Genomic DNA, 18,092 nt, shown 5'->3' on the forward strand with positions numbered 1-18,092 from the left:
TGATTAAAGCCCGAAACTGTTATTCTCAGAGGAACGCGTATTATGAGTGTTTGAATCGTTACTAGGCAACGAAAATACAGGGCGCAGTAGGTCATGGCGTTACACGTGAGAAGCGATTCACAATAATGTGGAAATAAACTAAAACGGATTAAAAAAGAAATTAGAAAAACTTTATTATAGTAAACAAATTTAAAAACAGTACATTCTCTCATTGAAAAGTAAAATCAGACCAGCTGAGATCATTGCAAGTTTGAATAATAAAAAATAGGCAAAAAACAAATTAATAAAATTACAATATTAATTGCAAAAACGTCAAAGATCACACACACATAAAAAAAAGGTGTAAGAAACTTATAAATAAGAAAGAGTCTGACTCTGCACATAAGATAATCACTAAAGCCAGGACGGATTATGTTTGAGAAATGGCACCAGCCTCTTTGTAGGATGCCTCTTGCAGTGTGATGTAGACTTACAGGGAGATACAAACTGAACTGACTGTAAACAGCTGCACATAACACTCTTTAAAATTAAAATATAAAATAAATAAACAGCAAAGACAGCCAAAGTACAATAAAGGAAAGAAATTACAAACAAGTTGTACCAAAAGTGTAACAAAGGCGATCCCTAGAGTGCAAATGCTTTATTCTGTTTTACCATCCTTAACTTCATCTTGTTATTCAGAGCAATACCACAAAGAAAGTTGAGCTTTGTTCAGCTCGTAGACTTCTTCTTATGGAACTCTCAGTGATTCATGGTAACTAATACTGTTCCAGATCATCTGGGCCTGGCAGGAGGTTTTAGTGCAACTTTCTGGATTACCTACGGTGAATGTAAAAGAGCTTTCAAAACACTGACATTTATTCACACAACTGAACTGTCAAGCAGCTTGAAAAAATTAGTATCAGCAGTTTTTGAGACAAACGAAAATGCTTTTATAGTTTATAAGTGAACAGCTAAATGTAAAATTGTACCTGAGGTGGAGTGAATACTGGCTGCATCCCAGTAGGTTTCACTGGAGGCACTGGAGGCGGTTTTGACTTAGTCACCTATCAGTTCAAACAAAGAAGGGATATTATTTTTGGTTGGTATTTATAGAATGTTAGTAGGGTTGGATGCTTTCTGTTAAATCACTCATCAAAAATTAGCTTCTTACAGGTTTAGACACCAGTGGCGGTAACGGTCTTGATGGAGGAAGTGGTTTAGATGGTGGCAGTAGATTTTTTTCCTGAAACAAAATTTAGACATGATATCATCTCTGTTTTATGCCACCTCTGCAATGAGCTTGAAGGCATTAAAAGCAACCAACATTGAACTGACAATTATATTTAATAATACACTACCGTTCAAAAGTTTGGGGTCAACTTTTAAAAAAAAAGTTTTTGAAAGAATCTCTTATGCTCACCAAGGCTACATTTGATATGATCAAAATACAGCAAAAACAGTAACACTGTGAAATATTATTACAATTTAAAATAACTGTTTTCTATTTTTAAAATGTAATTTATTCCTGTGATGGCAAAGCAAAATTTTCAGCATTATTACTCCAGTCTTCAGTGTCACATGATCCTTCAGAAATCATTCTAATGTGCTCATTTGGTGCCAAAGAAACGTTTCTTCTTTTTATCAGTGTTAAAAACAGTTGTGTTGCTTAATATTTTAGTGGAAATTGGCATGCATTTACAGTATTTAAGGATTCTTTGATGAATAGAAAGCTCAAAATAACATCTTTTATTTGAAATAGAAAGTTTTATAAATGTATTAATTTCTTTTTAAAAATCTGACCCCAAACTTTTGAACGGTAGTGTGCACTCTTAAGATTAAAGGTTATTATTGGCATTTATGATTCCATAAACAACCTTTAACATTCATGGAATCTTTCCACTGCACAAAAAGTTCTTTATAGTGCAAAAATATCTTTACGATTATTAAAATGTTCTTCACACTATGAAAAAGAACAGTTCGTTTAAGAAAGACTGAAAGGCTCTTTGAGGAACCTTTGTTTTTAAGAGTGTATATCAAGATATTCTAGGACTCACCTGAGCAGGATAAATGTTTCTGCAAATGCCAGGAGGTGGGGCAGAGGGTTTCACAATCTAATTGAATATGGACATATATTATATATTTTTTTTAAAACAGTCAAGAAAAGATTCATTTAATTACGCAGTATTTTTTTTTTTATAAGATTAACTACCTGTTCTTTCCTAGTTTGTGGTGCATTCTTTGGAGGCTGTGCATAGTGAGAAATTAGTGATAGGAATTCAGTATATATTCAGAAGTTCCTTCATCCTAAAATGCACTTTTAATGTGAAGCACAAACTGAACAGCTCGTTTTAGTGCTAAATGAATCATTTTACCAGTGGTGCTGGTCTCCAGGGTGTGGCCGGAGAATAGAGAGGTTTGCAGGCCAGAGTAGTGGATGAGTCAAGGAAAGTTGGTTGACTGATACGTGGCATTGCACATCTGGGGCTGTTCTTTGCACTTCCTGGTTGGAATGCCGGATTGCACTGGCCTGAGGAAGTGTGGATGTCCTTCAAAGACCTTTTAGAAGACAATTTAAAATAGAATGTCCTTCTTTAATAGTATAATATTTTTACTAAAATGAAAACAGACATTGAAAGGTCATTATTGACAGTTAGGTAACAGATCCTACCTTTTCTTTCTAAATTCTGTTATTTTGTTCCTGTAACACACCAATGCTCCAATAATAATGATCAGTCCAATGACGACTACAGATGCGGACACACCAATTATCACACCATTTCTCACTGTAAATTTGAAATTGCACAGAATTAGTATTGCATGGACAATAATTGAATTGAAGTACTGTACAGTTATGCTAAGGATGTAATTGGTTTACTTTTTGGAAGTTCTGAGAGTTGGACATCACAATAGGGTGGTGCCCAGCCTGGATCGCAGTGACACTTCCTCTCATGGTTACATACCTTTAAAATATAAGTCAATAATATGTTTACATGTGTTTATGCTATGAAAAATTATCTGTCTATAAAGCAAATATGAAAGGGAATATATTCACATGCACATTTGAGCGATATGGCTTTTCGCAACATCACAGTATCACAGCATGACAAACATTGCATTAATGCTTTTCTTCTAAAAAAAATATTTTTTACGTTAAGTAAGTTTTTAAAATAATACAAAAGTGAAAAAGAAAATCACACACCCCATGATTGTTGCATTTATCAGAGCAGTTCTCAGTGCCGTATATACTAATGTCTTGACACAGGCTGTTGTAACACACCTGTTGATTGGAAAACATAAAAAAAAAGAATAAATAACTGAAGGTTTTGTACACTTTGTATTCTGTGTAAGGCAATGTACTGGACATTATTTACTTGCCTTATTAGTGCCACATTTGGTGCCTGCTGGAACCATCCCTAAGTCTTCTGTGGGCGAGGGATCCACAGCCATGTAGCAGGTTTTTGATGGTAAAGTTATTACATTTCTATTCGAGGTTATGGGGAAATCATTTCCCCCATAACAGTATATTTTCCCACATTTCCTGTGCCTATAGGATTTAGAATACCATTGTGTCATTAGAAAGCAATGAACAAAATACTATTTTTAGATCTTTATCCATCAAAGAAGAGTTAAGTTACACTTACTCAAAGCTCTTGGAGGTTCCATCATATACATTATGGTTAAAGCAGGTGTCAGCATCCACCTCAGCATCTAAACATATACAAGATGTTGATTTTTATTAATTCATTTTATTAATTATCAATTTCTATATAAAAGTTGTACAAGTATATAAGTTGTAAGACTTTTATGTTAAAGTTTTTGTAAATGCATAAAACATCCAAAATGCCATGTAATCTCGCTCAGCGAGACTAGTACCTGATCCCCACAGCATCTTGCAGTGTTCCTTATGTGTTGGACATTGTCCATTGTAACAGTAGCCCTGATTATAATTGCAGGGGAGTCCATTCATCTTATACTCATCTTCAGGACAGAAGGCCGACTCTCCTGTACAGTACTCATCCAAATCACAGTCGTGAGCACTCTTTCTGCACAGGCTACCTAAATGTTTCAGCTAGAGGGGAGAATGAATGACAGAAATTAAGGCAATAATCTACTTTCACATGTATTTTCAATTGTCTTCTTGTGTAGCCTGGTGGGCGGCTTTTCTGATACCTGGCAATTGTGGCAGCACTCTCCATGTGCACAATGGGCACCTTCGGTCAGTCGACAGGTGGAGGCATTGCAGCAGGGATTGTTGCATTCCTAAAATCATTGTTTGAGTCAACAAAATGAAGAACTTTTTATTTTTCAGAATACACTACTGTTTGTGGGGTAAGTGTTTTTTAAAGATTTTTTTTTTCAGCAAGAACATGTTAAATTGATCAAAAGTAACAGTAAAGACCCAATAAAGACATAATGCTGTTTTTTCTTACTTTCTATTCATCAAATAATCCTTAAAATATCCACAAAATCCACAAAAATATTAAGCAGCAACATTAATAAAAATAAGAAATGTTTCTTGAGCAGCAAATCAGCATATTAGAACGATTTCTGAAGGATCATGTGACACTGAAGACTGGAGTAATGATGCTGAAAATTCAGCTTTGCCATCACAGGAATAAATTACACCTTTATTTTAAACTATAATAATATTTCATAATATTACTTTATTTTTTACTGTATTCAATAAAATATTTAAAAATGTCAAAAACGTTAAAAAAATATCTTACCAACCTCAAACTTTTGAACAATAGTGTATATATTATAGGCTACTCAAATACACACTTCTATTTTAGTGATGTTAAGCCGTCATTGAGAAACTGAGTTAACTCATCTGGAAAATTTCAACAAACCTCAACAGTTCCGCAGTCACATTCTTCGCCTTTTTCAACAAAAGCATTTCCACAAACTGGACCTCCATATAGTTCACCCTCATTCGGCACGTCTAGCAGACAACTGCTGTCATAGTTCTGCAAAAATGTCCTCAAGGATGATTGACTGCAAGCACTGAAGGAATCAGGGTAAATATACCTGTTGGAAGAATATGAAAGAAAATGAAGGTTCTGAGGAAGAGTTAAACTGCAGTTGCTTATATCTTCTGCCATTGTATAAATGTATGCATTTACAATTAGCCTTACCCAATGCTATCTTGCATAATGCAGCCATTGTTAGAGGAGCATCCACAGTTTTGATTATCATGTGACATACCCAGATTATGTCCCATTTCATGTGCAACGGTAGAAGCCACTGCAATGCAATTTTTATTATGGTCCTTTGCAAAGAAAAAATATCTTATGTTATTTACCACAACCAAAGCTTTATTTCAAACATTAGAAATGTAGCACTTCATCTATTGATTTACATATATAAACATATTCTCAAAATATACCTCATTCACAGCACCGGAGGATGAAGAGCACATAGCATACATTGTTGCCAACCCAACCGTTGATCCAACAAAATCTACACCACTGAATAAAAAAGAGAATTTAAGTCATTAAATGATGTTTTTGTTGTTTCAAAAATCCACAAATAAAATTTCTAAAAATAAAAATAGATAATTGTATGTGGATCCTAACGCATAGAATAGATCAAATATCCAGGCACTCACATAGATTTTATCTTTTAAAAAGCCATTATTTTCAGGGCAGGGCTACATATTAAAAAACACCAAAGCATATCGACCCAAACAGGCTTTCATCAAGGCGCCTGTTTAAAATATTATTTTCTATAACTAAATAAAGATAGATGTTTAAAGCTTGTGGTGAGACACATTTTAAAGGGAACAATGTTCAGTGTGAGTACAAATGTGGCATTCTCAGCACAGAAACTGATTAAGATGAGCAGTCAGTGACTCACGTAATAAAATGGGCATTGTCATGCTTCTTTCTTTTGAGCAGGCTATCCTGACGCCATTGTAAAAAACGTTCCAGAGTAAGATTTGGTATATTGCTGACATCAATGAAGTCTCTTTGAGACCAAACTTCAAGTCCGACCAACATGACACGTATGTTTAACGGTCGGTAAAGCTGAAAGTGAAAAAAGTTGTATTTATTCAATAATTATTTCTTTAAAAATCATACCATGCAAAAACTATTATTTAATAATTTAATAATACCTTGTAATAAAACCACCATACCTTGTCTACGTGATTTGCAACCAGCATCATTCTTGCTTCAATTTTCTTAAAACTCCCAAATTTGTTGTACTGAAGAAAATGTATAGATATATTTTAACAATATGAACAGAACACATTAGTAATCAAGATATTTCTTCCTTTAAACCACATTCATACCTCCGTATTATCAACGACCAAAACCATCTCAATGATCCGCTGTCCTCCACTGGGGACTTTGTTTTTCTGAAGGAAAGTTGAAAAAGTCATTGTCATAAAACTTTTAATGGTAAATGCATTAGAAATAGACAGTAGGTACAAATCAAACATTCTGCATAATAATGAAATAAGGAGCTAGTCCAATATGAATCAGATTTCAACAAAAGATAATTATAATATCATTACCATATATTTGCCTTTATACAGCCCGCTAGACTTTGGGCCAAGGTTATAGACTGTGTCATTAATGTATCCAAAGGCCCCTTGCTTGGTCCTTAAATGCTCTTGCTTGTAAATAGCATGGTCCCCGTCCAAAGACTCTTCTAGGGGCTCAATCAAGTAAACTTGATTGTTCACCCTCAGAAACCCTCTACAAAATAATGAAGATACAATATATTTTAAAGAGGGCGAAATGTATTATGTGCCGACATTGCACATATAGTACACATGTAGTCATTTACACCAGACAATGTTATCCAAAGCAACTTATTACAGGCAAAATCCACAAAAATCACCTTTATAATTAACAAAAGTTGCTTAAAATTAACATTATCCTTACTCCATTCCAGAGCAAATTCCAACACTGACTGAAGAGTCTTCAAGATCCTGGATGTGTCCCTGATAGTAGCAGTGATCCTGAAGTGAAAAAACAGAATACAATGTAATATTAAGCAGCAATATTCACATACTATGTCAGATGGAATTAAGCTGTTTTACTTTTTGAACATACAATAGTGTCTGAAGACTTTGTCTCTGCAATTCCATCTTCGGTATAATGTGACATGGTGTAATGTTTTCCTAAAAGCTCCCTGTGAAAAAAAGAAATGAAATTAGACTGAGTGTGAATACAAGACGTCCTCTACATATTGTTTAGAGCATAAGCTGTTATAATATTGTCACATTCTCACCTATTTCTGTGCAAAGATATCGTTAAGTTCCTCCCATCTACAGTCAAATCATATTCAAGTTGTTCAGGATACCTCTAAAGAGGTGAAAGCAAGCATGCATGAATAAAAGTCGAATCAAGCATCCCAAGAGATGTCAATATGATATTTCAGATTTGCAAAAATAGTCTGAAAAAGAGCAAACCTTGAGAGAAGAGGAGCTCCTTCTCACTCGCTCTTTCAGTGCCTGAGGTCGGAGTTGCACCACATCATAGCGCATCACATGAGGTAAAGCTGGATTCGCTGCCTCAAGATTCTCTAAAGCAACAATCAATCAATAAAGTTAGTAAAAAGCAGTAAGTTAAAAGCACATCACGCAATGTGACATGATTCGCGTTGTAAAATAATCCTCATAATGCTGTGCGCTCACCCCATGAATAAACAAAAGAAAGCAGTGATATAAATATTCCAGTGTATTGCATGGTTCACTGTCCTGTGTGGACTTGCTCGGGGACTTGTGGTGGGCTGCTGTGGGAACTTATACTTACGGTTAATGCTCCGCCTCGATACATTACGACCTCCTTATCCGGTAACTTAACAGCAAACTAGTCACTAATGAGTCACGACCCAGTAAATGTGTCAGTATTTTCAAGAAACAAAATACAAATACAAATTTTCAATAGAAAAATCATTTGATGTAAAAAAATACATTTTAAAAATCCGGCTAGGTATAGGCTAGCTTACCACCCAGAATGCTAATATGGTAGATTTTTGTAGTTCATCAATCTTTTCAAATGGAATGAATATGCTTGTGTAACAAAGTATCTCTATTAAAACTTTATGAGGGTTAAGATCACTAAAGTAGCAAATAGTCTAATTGTTAATACTGTCAAAAACAATTAACTATATCCTAAACAATGTTAAGTCACTTTTATTTATAGCCTGCTAGCTATCGCTTTATTCAATACAGATTGTTTCAGCAGCTTTATAGTGATAACCGGAAACTAATTCAGTGATGCAAACTTATTTAGACGAAAGCAGTTCTGTAGAAAACAGTGTTGTCATCGTCCAGCTCAGTTAAGTTCTCATCCAATAGGGCTTGTCACTGGAGTCAAATCATTGTTGAATACTAAGTGTATCAAGTGTTAATTAAGTGTTTAGTACGTGAAGAATGAAACATAATAATGCATTAGGCTACTTTTGATATTTTGCTTATTAATACACATATTTTTTAAGTGTCATTAATATACAATATTATATATTCTGTTTAAAATGATGTTTCTTAATGGCTTCTGTGCCAATTATGGGGGCTTAAGGGTCTAATTTGATCTTTTCACTCCAAAATAAAAACAATATGTTTCTACTCCACATATCTAAAAACCTCAATGTGTCCACAAATTCCTCAATATCAAGTCGACTATGATAAAAACTATGATATTCAAGGTAATACAATGTCACACATCGTTGTTATCCAGAGACACATAATTAGATCAATTAACCTCAGAACTGTTTCCACTGACTAAATATGACAAATGCTGATATTCAGATTAAATTACAAAATTAGGAAGAGCATAGCCATTCATTAGCCTAAATGTGTTGAGATGAGATTTTGAGATCTCCTGGAGGATGATGTCATTAAGGATAGGCTATGTGCGTTATTACAAAAAGGATATTGCCAAAGTGTATAGTTGGGACAGAAAGTGAAATTCAAGGTAACTTAAAAAAAAAAAAAAGGTCAAGGACGAGAATAGTAGTAGTAAAAATGTATCACATGTGCTATAAGAAAAACAACAAATATGATTTCAAATTGTTCATTTGTTGTCAGTAATATTTTATCCAATATATCATCCAGTATCCCAGCGATCTTATTGGACAAGCCGTTTGGAAAATGATGGATGAACAGCATAACATGAATGACTCTACTGACATCTTGTGGTTATTTTCTGCAGGTGCAGTTTTTCTCTCAGCTATTTTTCTGCTTATATTAGGTTTACAGCAGGTATTGTTTATCAGTATTAGACTATATCTATATATATATTAAACTATCAGACTATAAATCAGACTTTTTTTTATTAGATTGCACTGGTTTTGCATCAAAATAAAATTACAAGTTTCTCATGAAATCGTATCTGCGTCATCAACCGGCTTTTATTTTGAAAGGGCGATGACACGGATTCGCATGGCGGCATATAAACGAGTATGTTGACATAATGCTGCAACCAGAATTAATTGAACTGTTGGGGTCTGTAACACCAACAATTCTTGCAGATAGGATACCAGTGATTGAATATAGAAAATACGCGTGTCTTGATTTACAACAAGAAGAAAGAAGGGATGAAACTGCTGTTTCACCTTTTGGATTCAGACCTCAACGAGTTCGCATTGCTGTAGAAGATGCATTTTTTGAGGTTAGTATAGATTCGATTTGGTCGACAAGAATTTTGCACTTCAAAAAAACAATTGCATGTTTTTTCTCAATATGTTACTTAACTTAAGAGTGTCAAACTAGAAACTACATGACCACATGGTGATGATATTTACCAATATCCCTATCTCATGTTTCTTCATCAGGATGGCGATATACACAGGCACATGTACCTACGAGATGTCGTGACGGCTGTTGTATATGATGAACAACCTCCAACGTGAGTAATGTTGCTTCACCATTGATATTGCTTTGTAGTTAGGCAAATTACTTATAATTTAATTATAATTATAATAATAATTGGTAGATCTCATAATTGTTATGCATCATAATTGTTAAAGCTATTAAATAATTATCATGTGTCTATAAAGAACCTCAGTTGTTCAGCTCGTAAAATGTCCTTGTATATTTATTCTAGTTCATCTTTCTCTGTTGCTGTCATTATGTGACTTGCTAGATTACTATTATTTTTAGTGTAGTTATTAGTACTATCATTAAGTGATGTCAATGTATCTCATGAGGTTTAGTGCCTACTGAAGATGTCGCTTGGATGAGTGGGGATTTTGATGAACATCCTCTTGCCTTGATAAATGTATCACTAATATCTCAAACCTCTTCCCAGTATCTCTGAGTTTAGATGTCACATAGCTGGATGCAAACAGTTATTTGACACATTGGAAGCGTATGAACACCACTACAATTCATTGCATCGAAATGTATGCTCCAACTGCAAGCGCTCATTTCCATCAAACCGACTGCTGGAGATACACATCTTGGAGTGGCATGACTCGCTCTTCCAGGTCATGGCGGAGAAACAATGCATGGTAATAGTACCACCAGATAGTTCATAGGACTGTACTGAGTGATACATGTTGTTGTATGAAGTGCTATGGTTATGTCTTTCATAACATGTTTTTGAGTGGCATGTGTCAGACAGACTATATGCATGCTAGATGTAGTTTTATTTACCACTTTGATGAAGTTGATGAGAATTGGAGTGTCATTGATTGCAGGCAATCTTGCATGAATTCTTTGGGTGTATGTATAGCCTACCAACCAGATAAGAAAATCTACTGTACAAAAAATAATTGGATGATGCATAAATTTTTGTAGCGCATACAAACTACAAATACATTTTCCGGGTTTATATTACTCTCTCAATGGAAATACTACATATTTTTTCTAGAATTGATATTCATACATTTACACTGAGAAAAGTACCGGTAACCATTAATTAAAATGTTTATGAAATGCTGCCACCTACTGGTTTCAACATTAGGTTACAGAGTCAGTGTGTTTCATTGACCTGAAACCGATTTTAAAGGGACAAGAAATAACGTTTGTGAAAGAAAATATTAGTACACTTTTCCTCCTCCCCATACACATTCTCTTTGAACAAACAAATATCATTCAGCTTTGCTTATTGTGTTCTGTTAATATTGCTTTTCAGTATGAGTGCTTGGTTGATGGATGTGGATTGAAATTCAAAACAACCAAAGAAAGGAAAGATCATCTTATCAGAACACATAGCTATCCAGCAGACTTCAGATTTGACAAATCAAAGAAGAGTGGAAGGTTTGAAATTAATACTGATTGTAAATTGTGGACGATTTTAGAATATATTATAGATATTCTACTTTTGCACTCCTATCCAGTCATTTCAGTGCCTCATACAATTACTTTTTAAAATTATTTTAGAATGGATTTTTTTTTTTTATTATCTTAATACGCAAATCAACAGAATACAAGAAAAAAAGACTCGGCAACAGAAGGATGCACATATGGAGGTTTCTGAAACAGCAACTATACAACAAGAGAGCTTTGAGTCCATGGACTTCTCTCTGACCCCAGATCCAAAAAGCCTTAAGACAGCAGAAACCGGACCAATGCATGCAGCTAATCTAAAGCCTCAATATTCATACAAGTGAGTGGATTCATGGTCATGGATTCATATAAATACTTGATTAAGTTTCATTACCCTGTAGACTCAGTGATCAAAACTATCTGTGTTGATTATTATCTTTCCTCCAGAGTTCCATCATCCATTTGCTTCGGTCAAGGCTCAGTCAGAGGCTTCAGAGGAAGAAGAAAGAAGTAGGGCAAAGCTTTTATTCAATGCAGACAATTGCAGTAATTTGTTGAGAGTGGCATTTTTGTAATAAAACTTGTAAAAGCAATCTTTAAAAAGGTGTCTTCTCTCTTTGATGTTATTAATCAGATCTAAAACTTGTGGCAAGAAATTTAAGTCAAATGTCAAGCAGAATATCTTCAAATATTTTCACATATATTGAGTAATTTAAATACATATTTTATGTATTCCATTAAGTGTAGGTTATGTGCTTCGAGATCTAAAGATGCTTTCAACGAATGGCACATTGATTTGCTCTCTCGCTTGATGCTTCAGACACAAATACGCGGAACTGTGGAACTCACATAAGATCTGTTACAAACTTGAGATGCTATGGAAGGAATGTGTGTTCTCGAATGGGTTTGACGGGGATTTGGATTTTGTAGCACTATAAAAAGGTTATCTGAAGGACTATTTGGAATGTAGGCTATACGTATGGATCTTTCGTTTTTCATTTTGGTCGCGAGAGTTCGGCGTTAAGTGTTTGATCTTTTTATTTAAATACTGTTTTTTCCTCTTTTTTGTTTTATTTTTAAAAATATACATATATATATATATATATATATATATATATATATATATATATATATGTATATTTAGGAGCATATTCGTGTTTCTTGGAAACGGTCGTGCTTCCCATTTAGCGCTTAGGCCTAGGCTATTTTTAAATTAAATGTATGTAATCGTCCATCATTAAACAATGTAGCCTAATACATGGAACAATGCGCAGTTTTACAACCTCAGTGAATTACATAGGCTAGCGCTTTTTATTTAGGTTTATGAAACGTAAGAGAGAGAGAGAGAGAAAAAAAACTCCCGGAGGATTATTAGGTTGAAGTTTGTATTTTTTAGGCCTATACTTGTAAATAATGACATTGTACACATCAGTCTCTGTGAAGATTTATTTTTTAATGCAAAAGATTATTTTTCTAATTTGTATATACATATAAAATATACAATAATTTACAGAAGATAAATGTAAACACTGTATAAATATCAGCAATTCTATTTGTATTTTTTTTTTTTTTCAAAAGGGCAATGCAAAATCGGTAATATATACGCGTATTTACAATAATAAAAATCTAGACATTAATCTTACAACCTAGCAAACTAGCATACATGTAGTCTACTGAAGGGATTATGCCTAAACAGGCGAAAAATCAATAAACAGGCCAAAATACTCTCTGTATCTAACAACATGTAAAAACGTTTGGTAGGAAAAGTTCAGTGAAAGGATGGAATAGACGATGCTGTTTGTCTCCGCATAGTTTCTCTTCAATAAAGACAAACAGAATAACAAGCATCGTATGTGAACATAAAACCGTGCAGCCTGTCAAATTAATGGGGGGAAAAAGAAGTGTAGCAGACCTACTGGCAGATTTCGTACATTTTTAGCTATTTGGGTAGCCTACATTCTTTGTAATATGCTACAAAATATTTGGTTTGCGTGAAAATACATGTTCATAATTCATAAAAAAAAAAAGTGGGCTCAAATTGACTATCCATTTAGGCCGAATTTGGCTGCAGGTATGCTAAGCTAATGGAAATGAGTAATGTCATAAGAAATTAAATGTTTTATTTATTTATTTATTTATTATTATTTCTTTCTTGTTTTTTCTTTATTGTTTCTGCTGTCAATCGCAACAAGCTCTTTAAGTTAGAAAAAAACTTTTTTAAAAATCTAATTATAAGGGCATTTCTTTAATAAGAGCTTTGTTGGATCTGGCAGATCCCACACTTCAGATCAGTGTTTTCTCGCGCATCACCCATCAACAAGTGATGCTGATCAACAAGTGGCACTTGCCAAATCGGCTGTGCCCTCAGTAGAAATAATCTCTTGGAAATTGTTTTCTCTGAGACTAAGACAATCAGCCACACTGTGTTATGTCTGCTTGTTTATAATACAAGATAAAGTCTTCTGTGTTCAGGGGAAGAAGATTCATTGCACTTTTAAAGCCAATTTGGGGACTCTCACTTTTGGAATAAACTGTGTAGTTCACAAGAATAAATTCTTTTAAATTGGTATATTTGCTGAAGTTCTTTAAAGAAAACATATTTGCTATTTCACTCGTCATTTGACTGGGCAGAACCGCAGCAGACGATGAACTGAAGGACGTTCTTCAGTCGGTTAAGACAAATAGTACATTCCGTAGGTCACTGGGCCACCGAAAAGTCCCGGGACTGGTAACGCAGGTCTAGCAAAGGAACTGGACGGTCCGTAGAGGGGTGGAGAACCAACGTGTGTTCCGAGTGGGAACGGAAAGGCGAACGCAGGTAATAATGGCTTGGTTGCAAGTTTTAGTTTCTCTAGTTCGGCCTCTTGAAGCCTTTTTGCCTTCGCCCGTCTGTTTTGAAACCAGATTTTAACTTGAGTCTCTGTGAGGTTGAGTGAATTGGAAAATTCCGCCCTCTCTGCAATTGAAAGATACTGTTTTTGACGAAATTTTCTCTCCAAAGCGAGCAGCTGCGAGGTGGTAAACGGTGTCCGCGGTTTTCGGTTGTTCTTATGTTTTCTGAGGGTACACGGAGGTGGACTCGAGTGCCCTGCGAACAAACAATAAAACATTAAACATGTTAAATTGGGAGTAAATATGTTACGTTGCCTTGATAACAATGAATCCCTGCTTTTTCCACTTATGCTTCACGTTTATTTTCAGTATTATCATTAGTATATACATAGGCTATGCGAAATTGGGATAGCCTAGCCTGCTATGCCTATTAAATTGCCTATATATTCAGATATGAAAAAAATAGGCCTAGCCTATTTTTAAATCAAATACATCCATAAATTTGTCTTAAAAAGGAATGCGTTTTTGCAACGCATGGCTTTTCTTTGCAGAAGTAGGCTACTGGTCAATTATAGCCTATTAAACTTTTGGATGACATCAAGACTTTCCTCTACACATCTCACGATCGTTTTATTTTCATACAAAAAGCTCATTTCAAATCTAAATAAACTTTATTATATATATATTAAAATTCATGTTTATAATTGCAATGCCTCATCACTGAACAACTCACTTGGCGGAGAAGTGTACGAGGGTGTCTGAAACCAGCCGGACTGTCCCTTGTCATTTAGTTCTTCCATATCTCCTCTCTTGCAGTCGGATAGGTTGGAGACGCTCTCCACTGGGATCTTTCTGTCTGCGTAAAGAGCCATGGGCGAGAGCCTCAGCCGCTCATCTGCACTGGATGTCGGAGATATAATACCAGATTCAGATGACGTGTATAAAGTCCGTGTGCTTGTTCTGTCTGATATTAAAGATTCCACACTGAACGGGAGACTCTGCGCCTTGCCTTTACATCCTTTGACAGTCGCTTTATCGTTAGTTTGCTCCTCTTTGTCCGCACTTTTGCTTTCCAGTAGTTTTCCTTCTTGGGAGAGTGGCCCTTGAAAAGAATTCATCATGGATGATAGAGGGGCCATACAACAAGAATATGTGAGTCGTCCTGAATTGTACTCGTTCCCCAGTGGCTTTCCCTTCTGCCGTCGCGCTTTTGCGACGCCTGCCTCCCTCTCCTCGCAGAGCGCACTCGCAGCTATAAACTTCCAAAAGTTCTCTTTTTTCCCTGCCGCCCTCCAATCGGCTTGACATTTCACCCACATGACTTTCCGCTTGCTCGTCCTGATTGGTCAAACAAGTTTCTTTGAGACGTCACAATGATTTTGAAAGAAATGTTGCATGGTTAATCATACTTGTCTTGCCGAGGTGGTTTATTGATTGCTCTGGGGGCTCCAGTCTTGGAGGCAAGGAGCCATTTGAGAAGTTTTGTTGCAATTAACCAGAGGGGATGTCTGTATAGCGGGCCTCCGTACTCATTAACTGAACTCTTATTGAAAACATACAGCGAAACAAACCACTTCCTTGGCCTCGTCCACAATTTCTGGGAGATTTTCTTTATAAAAACGCTGGATAGTGGAGATAGCGGAAAAATATTTATATTGCACATGTGATAGAATTTCGAGAGTGTTAGCCTTCTCAACGCCCTAAGATAAGGCGGGTGGTATTATTTTTTTAATTTGTGGTATAGCCTCTTTTTTTTTTTTTTTTTTAAATTGCTTTTTAAATTGTAAATTCTAAATCGCATCGGGTCTGTTTTACCTCAAAAATGGAACTATGTTCAATAGAGAAAAAACAAAACGTTTATCCATAAAGACAAAATGGTAGGACAAAATGATGTGATTGAATTGAGGATGATTTTGTCACGCTGCATTACAGCAATTTAAAGCTTGTCTTGGCCCTTTAAGACTGCAGAAAGCCTCCATTGAGGCGCAACTGGCAACCCCTCACCGTAAGTCAAAGCATTTCATAACGCAGACAAGCCCTGTTTTGGAAGGCGCCAGTCTCGGCAAGATCAAAAAGGAAGCTACCTCAGGGAGAATATGCAACAGTTAACTCCACTTAACCAATTGTCCTCGAAGAGTTTAATGTCAAGGCAATAGCCAGAGGGCAATCAGTTCCCACAGACAGCGCGCACTACTCAGTTAACTGTTGCCTCACTATATGTCTACTTTTAGAAGGTTTAGACTTGATCATTTTTATCATCGGAGCATGTTTACTTTGCAGATTTCTGCGAAAGAATGAACTGGAGCCATTAGCCCAGTAAAGTTTACTTTTAAAACGGATTTAGACCTTTGTGCCAACAAGTTAAATTAACTAGCTACCTAAATGTAATAAGCGACTCCTGTAATTAGCCTATATACATTTTAGTTTAATATTACATTTTAAGCATTTTAGCAGTTCGTTTTAAAATCATACTATAAAAACGCGTTCATTTAAAAAAAGAAAAAAGAAAATAAAGTTTATTAGGCTATAGGCCTACAGGAATGTTTGGTTTTATTATTAGTAGCCTGCGACCTGCTTGTAGATCATGACATTCATTTGATCAGTTTCAAGACCTGAAGAAGCATATTTCTTCCAGGACGTAGAGTTAAATTGTATCTATTTGACAAAAGTGATTATAAAAAGTAGCTAGCCTAGTATAAACGGAAACTTATAGGCTATAGGCTATTATGTCAGCTAATATAGGCTAGGATGTAGGCCTACAATTTATACGAATCCATTTAAGAACCACATGATTCATCGATACAAATTGCGGTTTGTATAGGCTAATTCTGATTCAAACCGGCTATAGCACTTAGGCCTATGTTTGATATTTAAAATTTTAAATTAAGAGTTGCTGATGCAGTCTGTAAATAGGGCCTATTACGTTTAGTAGCCTAATATTTGATAGATAATTTGTTAAGAGTAATACCAAATGCCTTTTCTACCTTCAAGATGCGTGTTGTGGACTTCATGCTCTATGTCTTTCAATCCAACAACACCGGTGAGAAAAAAGTGGAGTGCTTTTTCTCCTGATCCACAGTGCCTGCTCTCGATAAGGCGGTATTTCAGCGAAATCCTTGGTGAATGTAATTGCTAGGCCCATGTAACCTCCTCCCATGAGAATACCACTCCAAGTGTTCTTCAAAACCAGTGCACATATTGAAACATTTACTAAGGAAGTGGTTCTCTGATTTATTACAAAACAAAATACTGTAAGTAGTGTGTCTATGTGCTACTCATTACCTCAAAATGGCAGAAGCTGACATGGGTTAAGATGTGAAAGAGCCCAAACAGCTTATATATTTATATAAATAAGTGTATAGAAAACAGGACTTTAAGACTATTTGCCTACTGATAACTGGAGATTTAAAAAACTATAATTCTTGTGCAGAATTATGAATTATACATATTTAGCTCACTTTCTACGTTCTACGTTTCTAAGTTGCCATATAATAAATTAAATGTTCTTGGCATTTACGTGAGACATATTTGTTTTTAGATGCTACAAAGGTACAAGCGGACTGTAAAATGCTTAAGAACATAGGCTATATATATATATATATATATATATATATATATATATATATATATATATATATATATATATATATATATATATATATATATGGGGTATAACGGGGCTAAAGGCTCCACGGGGTAAAAGGCTCCTTTGAAACCTCTAGATGGCAAAAAACTTGCCGTAGCACTTTTCAAAACATCCGCTTTTCAAGATGCAAGTGGATTGACTTATCCTTGACGCGATCACGAGCAGGAACGCAAAGTTCTGCACTAGCCTACTTTGATGTAATATTTTACGTTAAAAAGTTGTCGATTTAAGTAAATGAGAATAGCTAAAATTATTGAATATATTTTGACAATAATTTGCACAATAATGAACATGATAATAAATATCTGGTTGACTTTTCCATTTGTTGACATGACATGGTTAGATTCAGGTGGTAGCCTAAATATCATATATTAATTTGGTTGTATTTGTATAAATACTATGTGCATT

The 18,092-nt window shown here is 35.1% G+C and overlaps 3 protein-coding genes across 3 annotated transcripts; 1 reads left to right on the forward strand and 2 right to left on the reverse strand.

The window, feature by feature from the left end:
• Positions 1-148: 148 nt before the first annotated feature.
• On the reverse strand, positions 149-7,710 carry adam8a (ADAM metallopeptidase domain 8a). The gene is made up of 25 exons (XM_081351456.1): positions 7,628-7,710; positions 7,403-7,515; positions 7,222-7,295; positions 7,044-7,122; positions 6,873-6,949; positions 6,500-6,683; positions 6,275-6,340; positions 6,119-6,187; positions 5,839-6,008; positions 5,369-5,450; positions 5,118-5,251; positions 4,833-5,010; positions 4,153-4,242; positions 3,856-4,051; positions 3,624-3,690; positions 3,358-3,526; positions 3,182-3,259; positions 2,858-2,942; positions 2,651-2,765; positions 2,355-2,538; positions 2,192-2,227; positions 2,037-2,093; positions 1,154-1,225; positions 972-1,046; positions 149-819 (listed from the first exon to the last, which is right to left on the reverse strand). The coding sequence occupies exons 1-25, from the start codon at positions 7,677-7,679 to the stop codon at positions 775-777; spliced, it is 2,547 nt and encodes an 848-aa protein (XP_081207582.1). The 5' UTR covers positions 7,680-7,710; the 3' UTR covers positions 149-774.
• Positions 7,711-9,347: 1,637 nt separating this feature from the next.
• On the forward strand, positions 9,348-11,802 carry znf511 (zinc finger protein 511). The gene is made up of 6 exons (XM_081351457.1): positions 9,348-9,605; positions 9,769-9,842; positions 10,245-10,446; positions 11,073-11,197; positions 11,364-11,546; positions 11,654-11,802. The coding sequence occupies exons 1-6, from the start codon at positions 9,408-9,410 to the stop codon at positions 11,718-11,720; spliced, it is 849 nt and encodes a 282-aa protein (XP_081207583.1). The 5' UTR covers positions 9,348-9,407; the 3' UTR covers positions 11,721-11,802.
• A 1,576-nt stretch (positions 11,803-13,378) lies between these two features.
• On the reverse strand, positions 13,379-15,262 carry msx3 (muscle segment homeobox 3). Its single transcript, XM_081350864.1, has 2 exons — positions 14,772-15,262; positions 13,379-14,294 (listed from the first exon to the last, which is right to left on the reverse strand). The coding sequence occupies exons 1-2, from the start codon at positions 15,175-15,177 to the stop codon at positions 13,879-13,881; spliced, it is 822 nt and encodes a 273-aa protein (XP_081206990.1). The 5' UTR covers positions 15,178-15,262; the 3' UTR covers positions 13,379-13,878.
• Positions 15,263-18,092: the final 2,830 nt, after the last annotated feature.

The sequence above is a fragment of the Scardinius erythrophthalmus genome (genome assembly GCF_964197995.2).
Source record: "Scardinius erythrophthalmus genome assembly, chromosome: 21".
In the NCBI taxonomy this organism is placed as follows: Eukaryota; Metazoa; Chordata; class Actinopteri; order Cypriniformes; family Leuciscidae; genus Scardinius; species Scardinius erythrophthalmus.

Bases quoted from the DNA above. Each gene is read 5' to 3' on its own strand.
- msx3 (XM_081350864.1), bottom strand. From the start codon at position 15,177: ATGGCCCCTCTATCATCCATGATGAATTCTTTTCAAGGGCCACTCTCC. The intron at 14,295-14,771 runs GTGAGTTGTTCA...GTTTGTTCGCAG, and splicing joins CTCGTACACTTCTCCGCCAA to GGCACTCGAGTCCACCTCCG.
- adam8a (XM_081351456.1), bottom strand. From the start codon at position 7,679: ATGCAATACACTGGAATATTTATATCACTGCTTTCTTTTGTTTATTCA. The intron at 2,766-2,857 runs GTAAACCAATTA...TCAAATTTACAG, and splicing joins ACTCTCAGAACTTCCAAAAA to TGAGAAATGGTGTGATAATT. The intron at 1,226-2,036 runs GTGAGTCCTAGA...ATTTTGTTTCAG, and splicing joins GAAACATTTATCCTGCTCAG to GAAAAAAATCTACTGCCACC.
- znf511 (XM_081351457.1), top strand. From the start codon at position 9,408: ATGCTGCAACCAGAATTAATTGAACTGTTGGGGTCTGTAACACCAACA. The intron at 9,606-9,768 runs GTTAGTATAGAT...TTTCTTCATCAG, and splicing joins TAGAAGATGCATTTTTTGAG to GATGGCGATATACACAGGCA. The intron at 10,447-11,072 runs GTAATAGTACCA...ATTGCTTTTCAG, and splicing joins TGGCGGAGAAACAATGCATG to TATGAGTGCTTGGTTGATGG.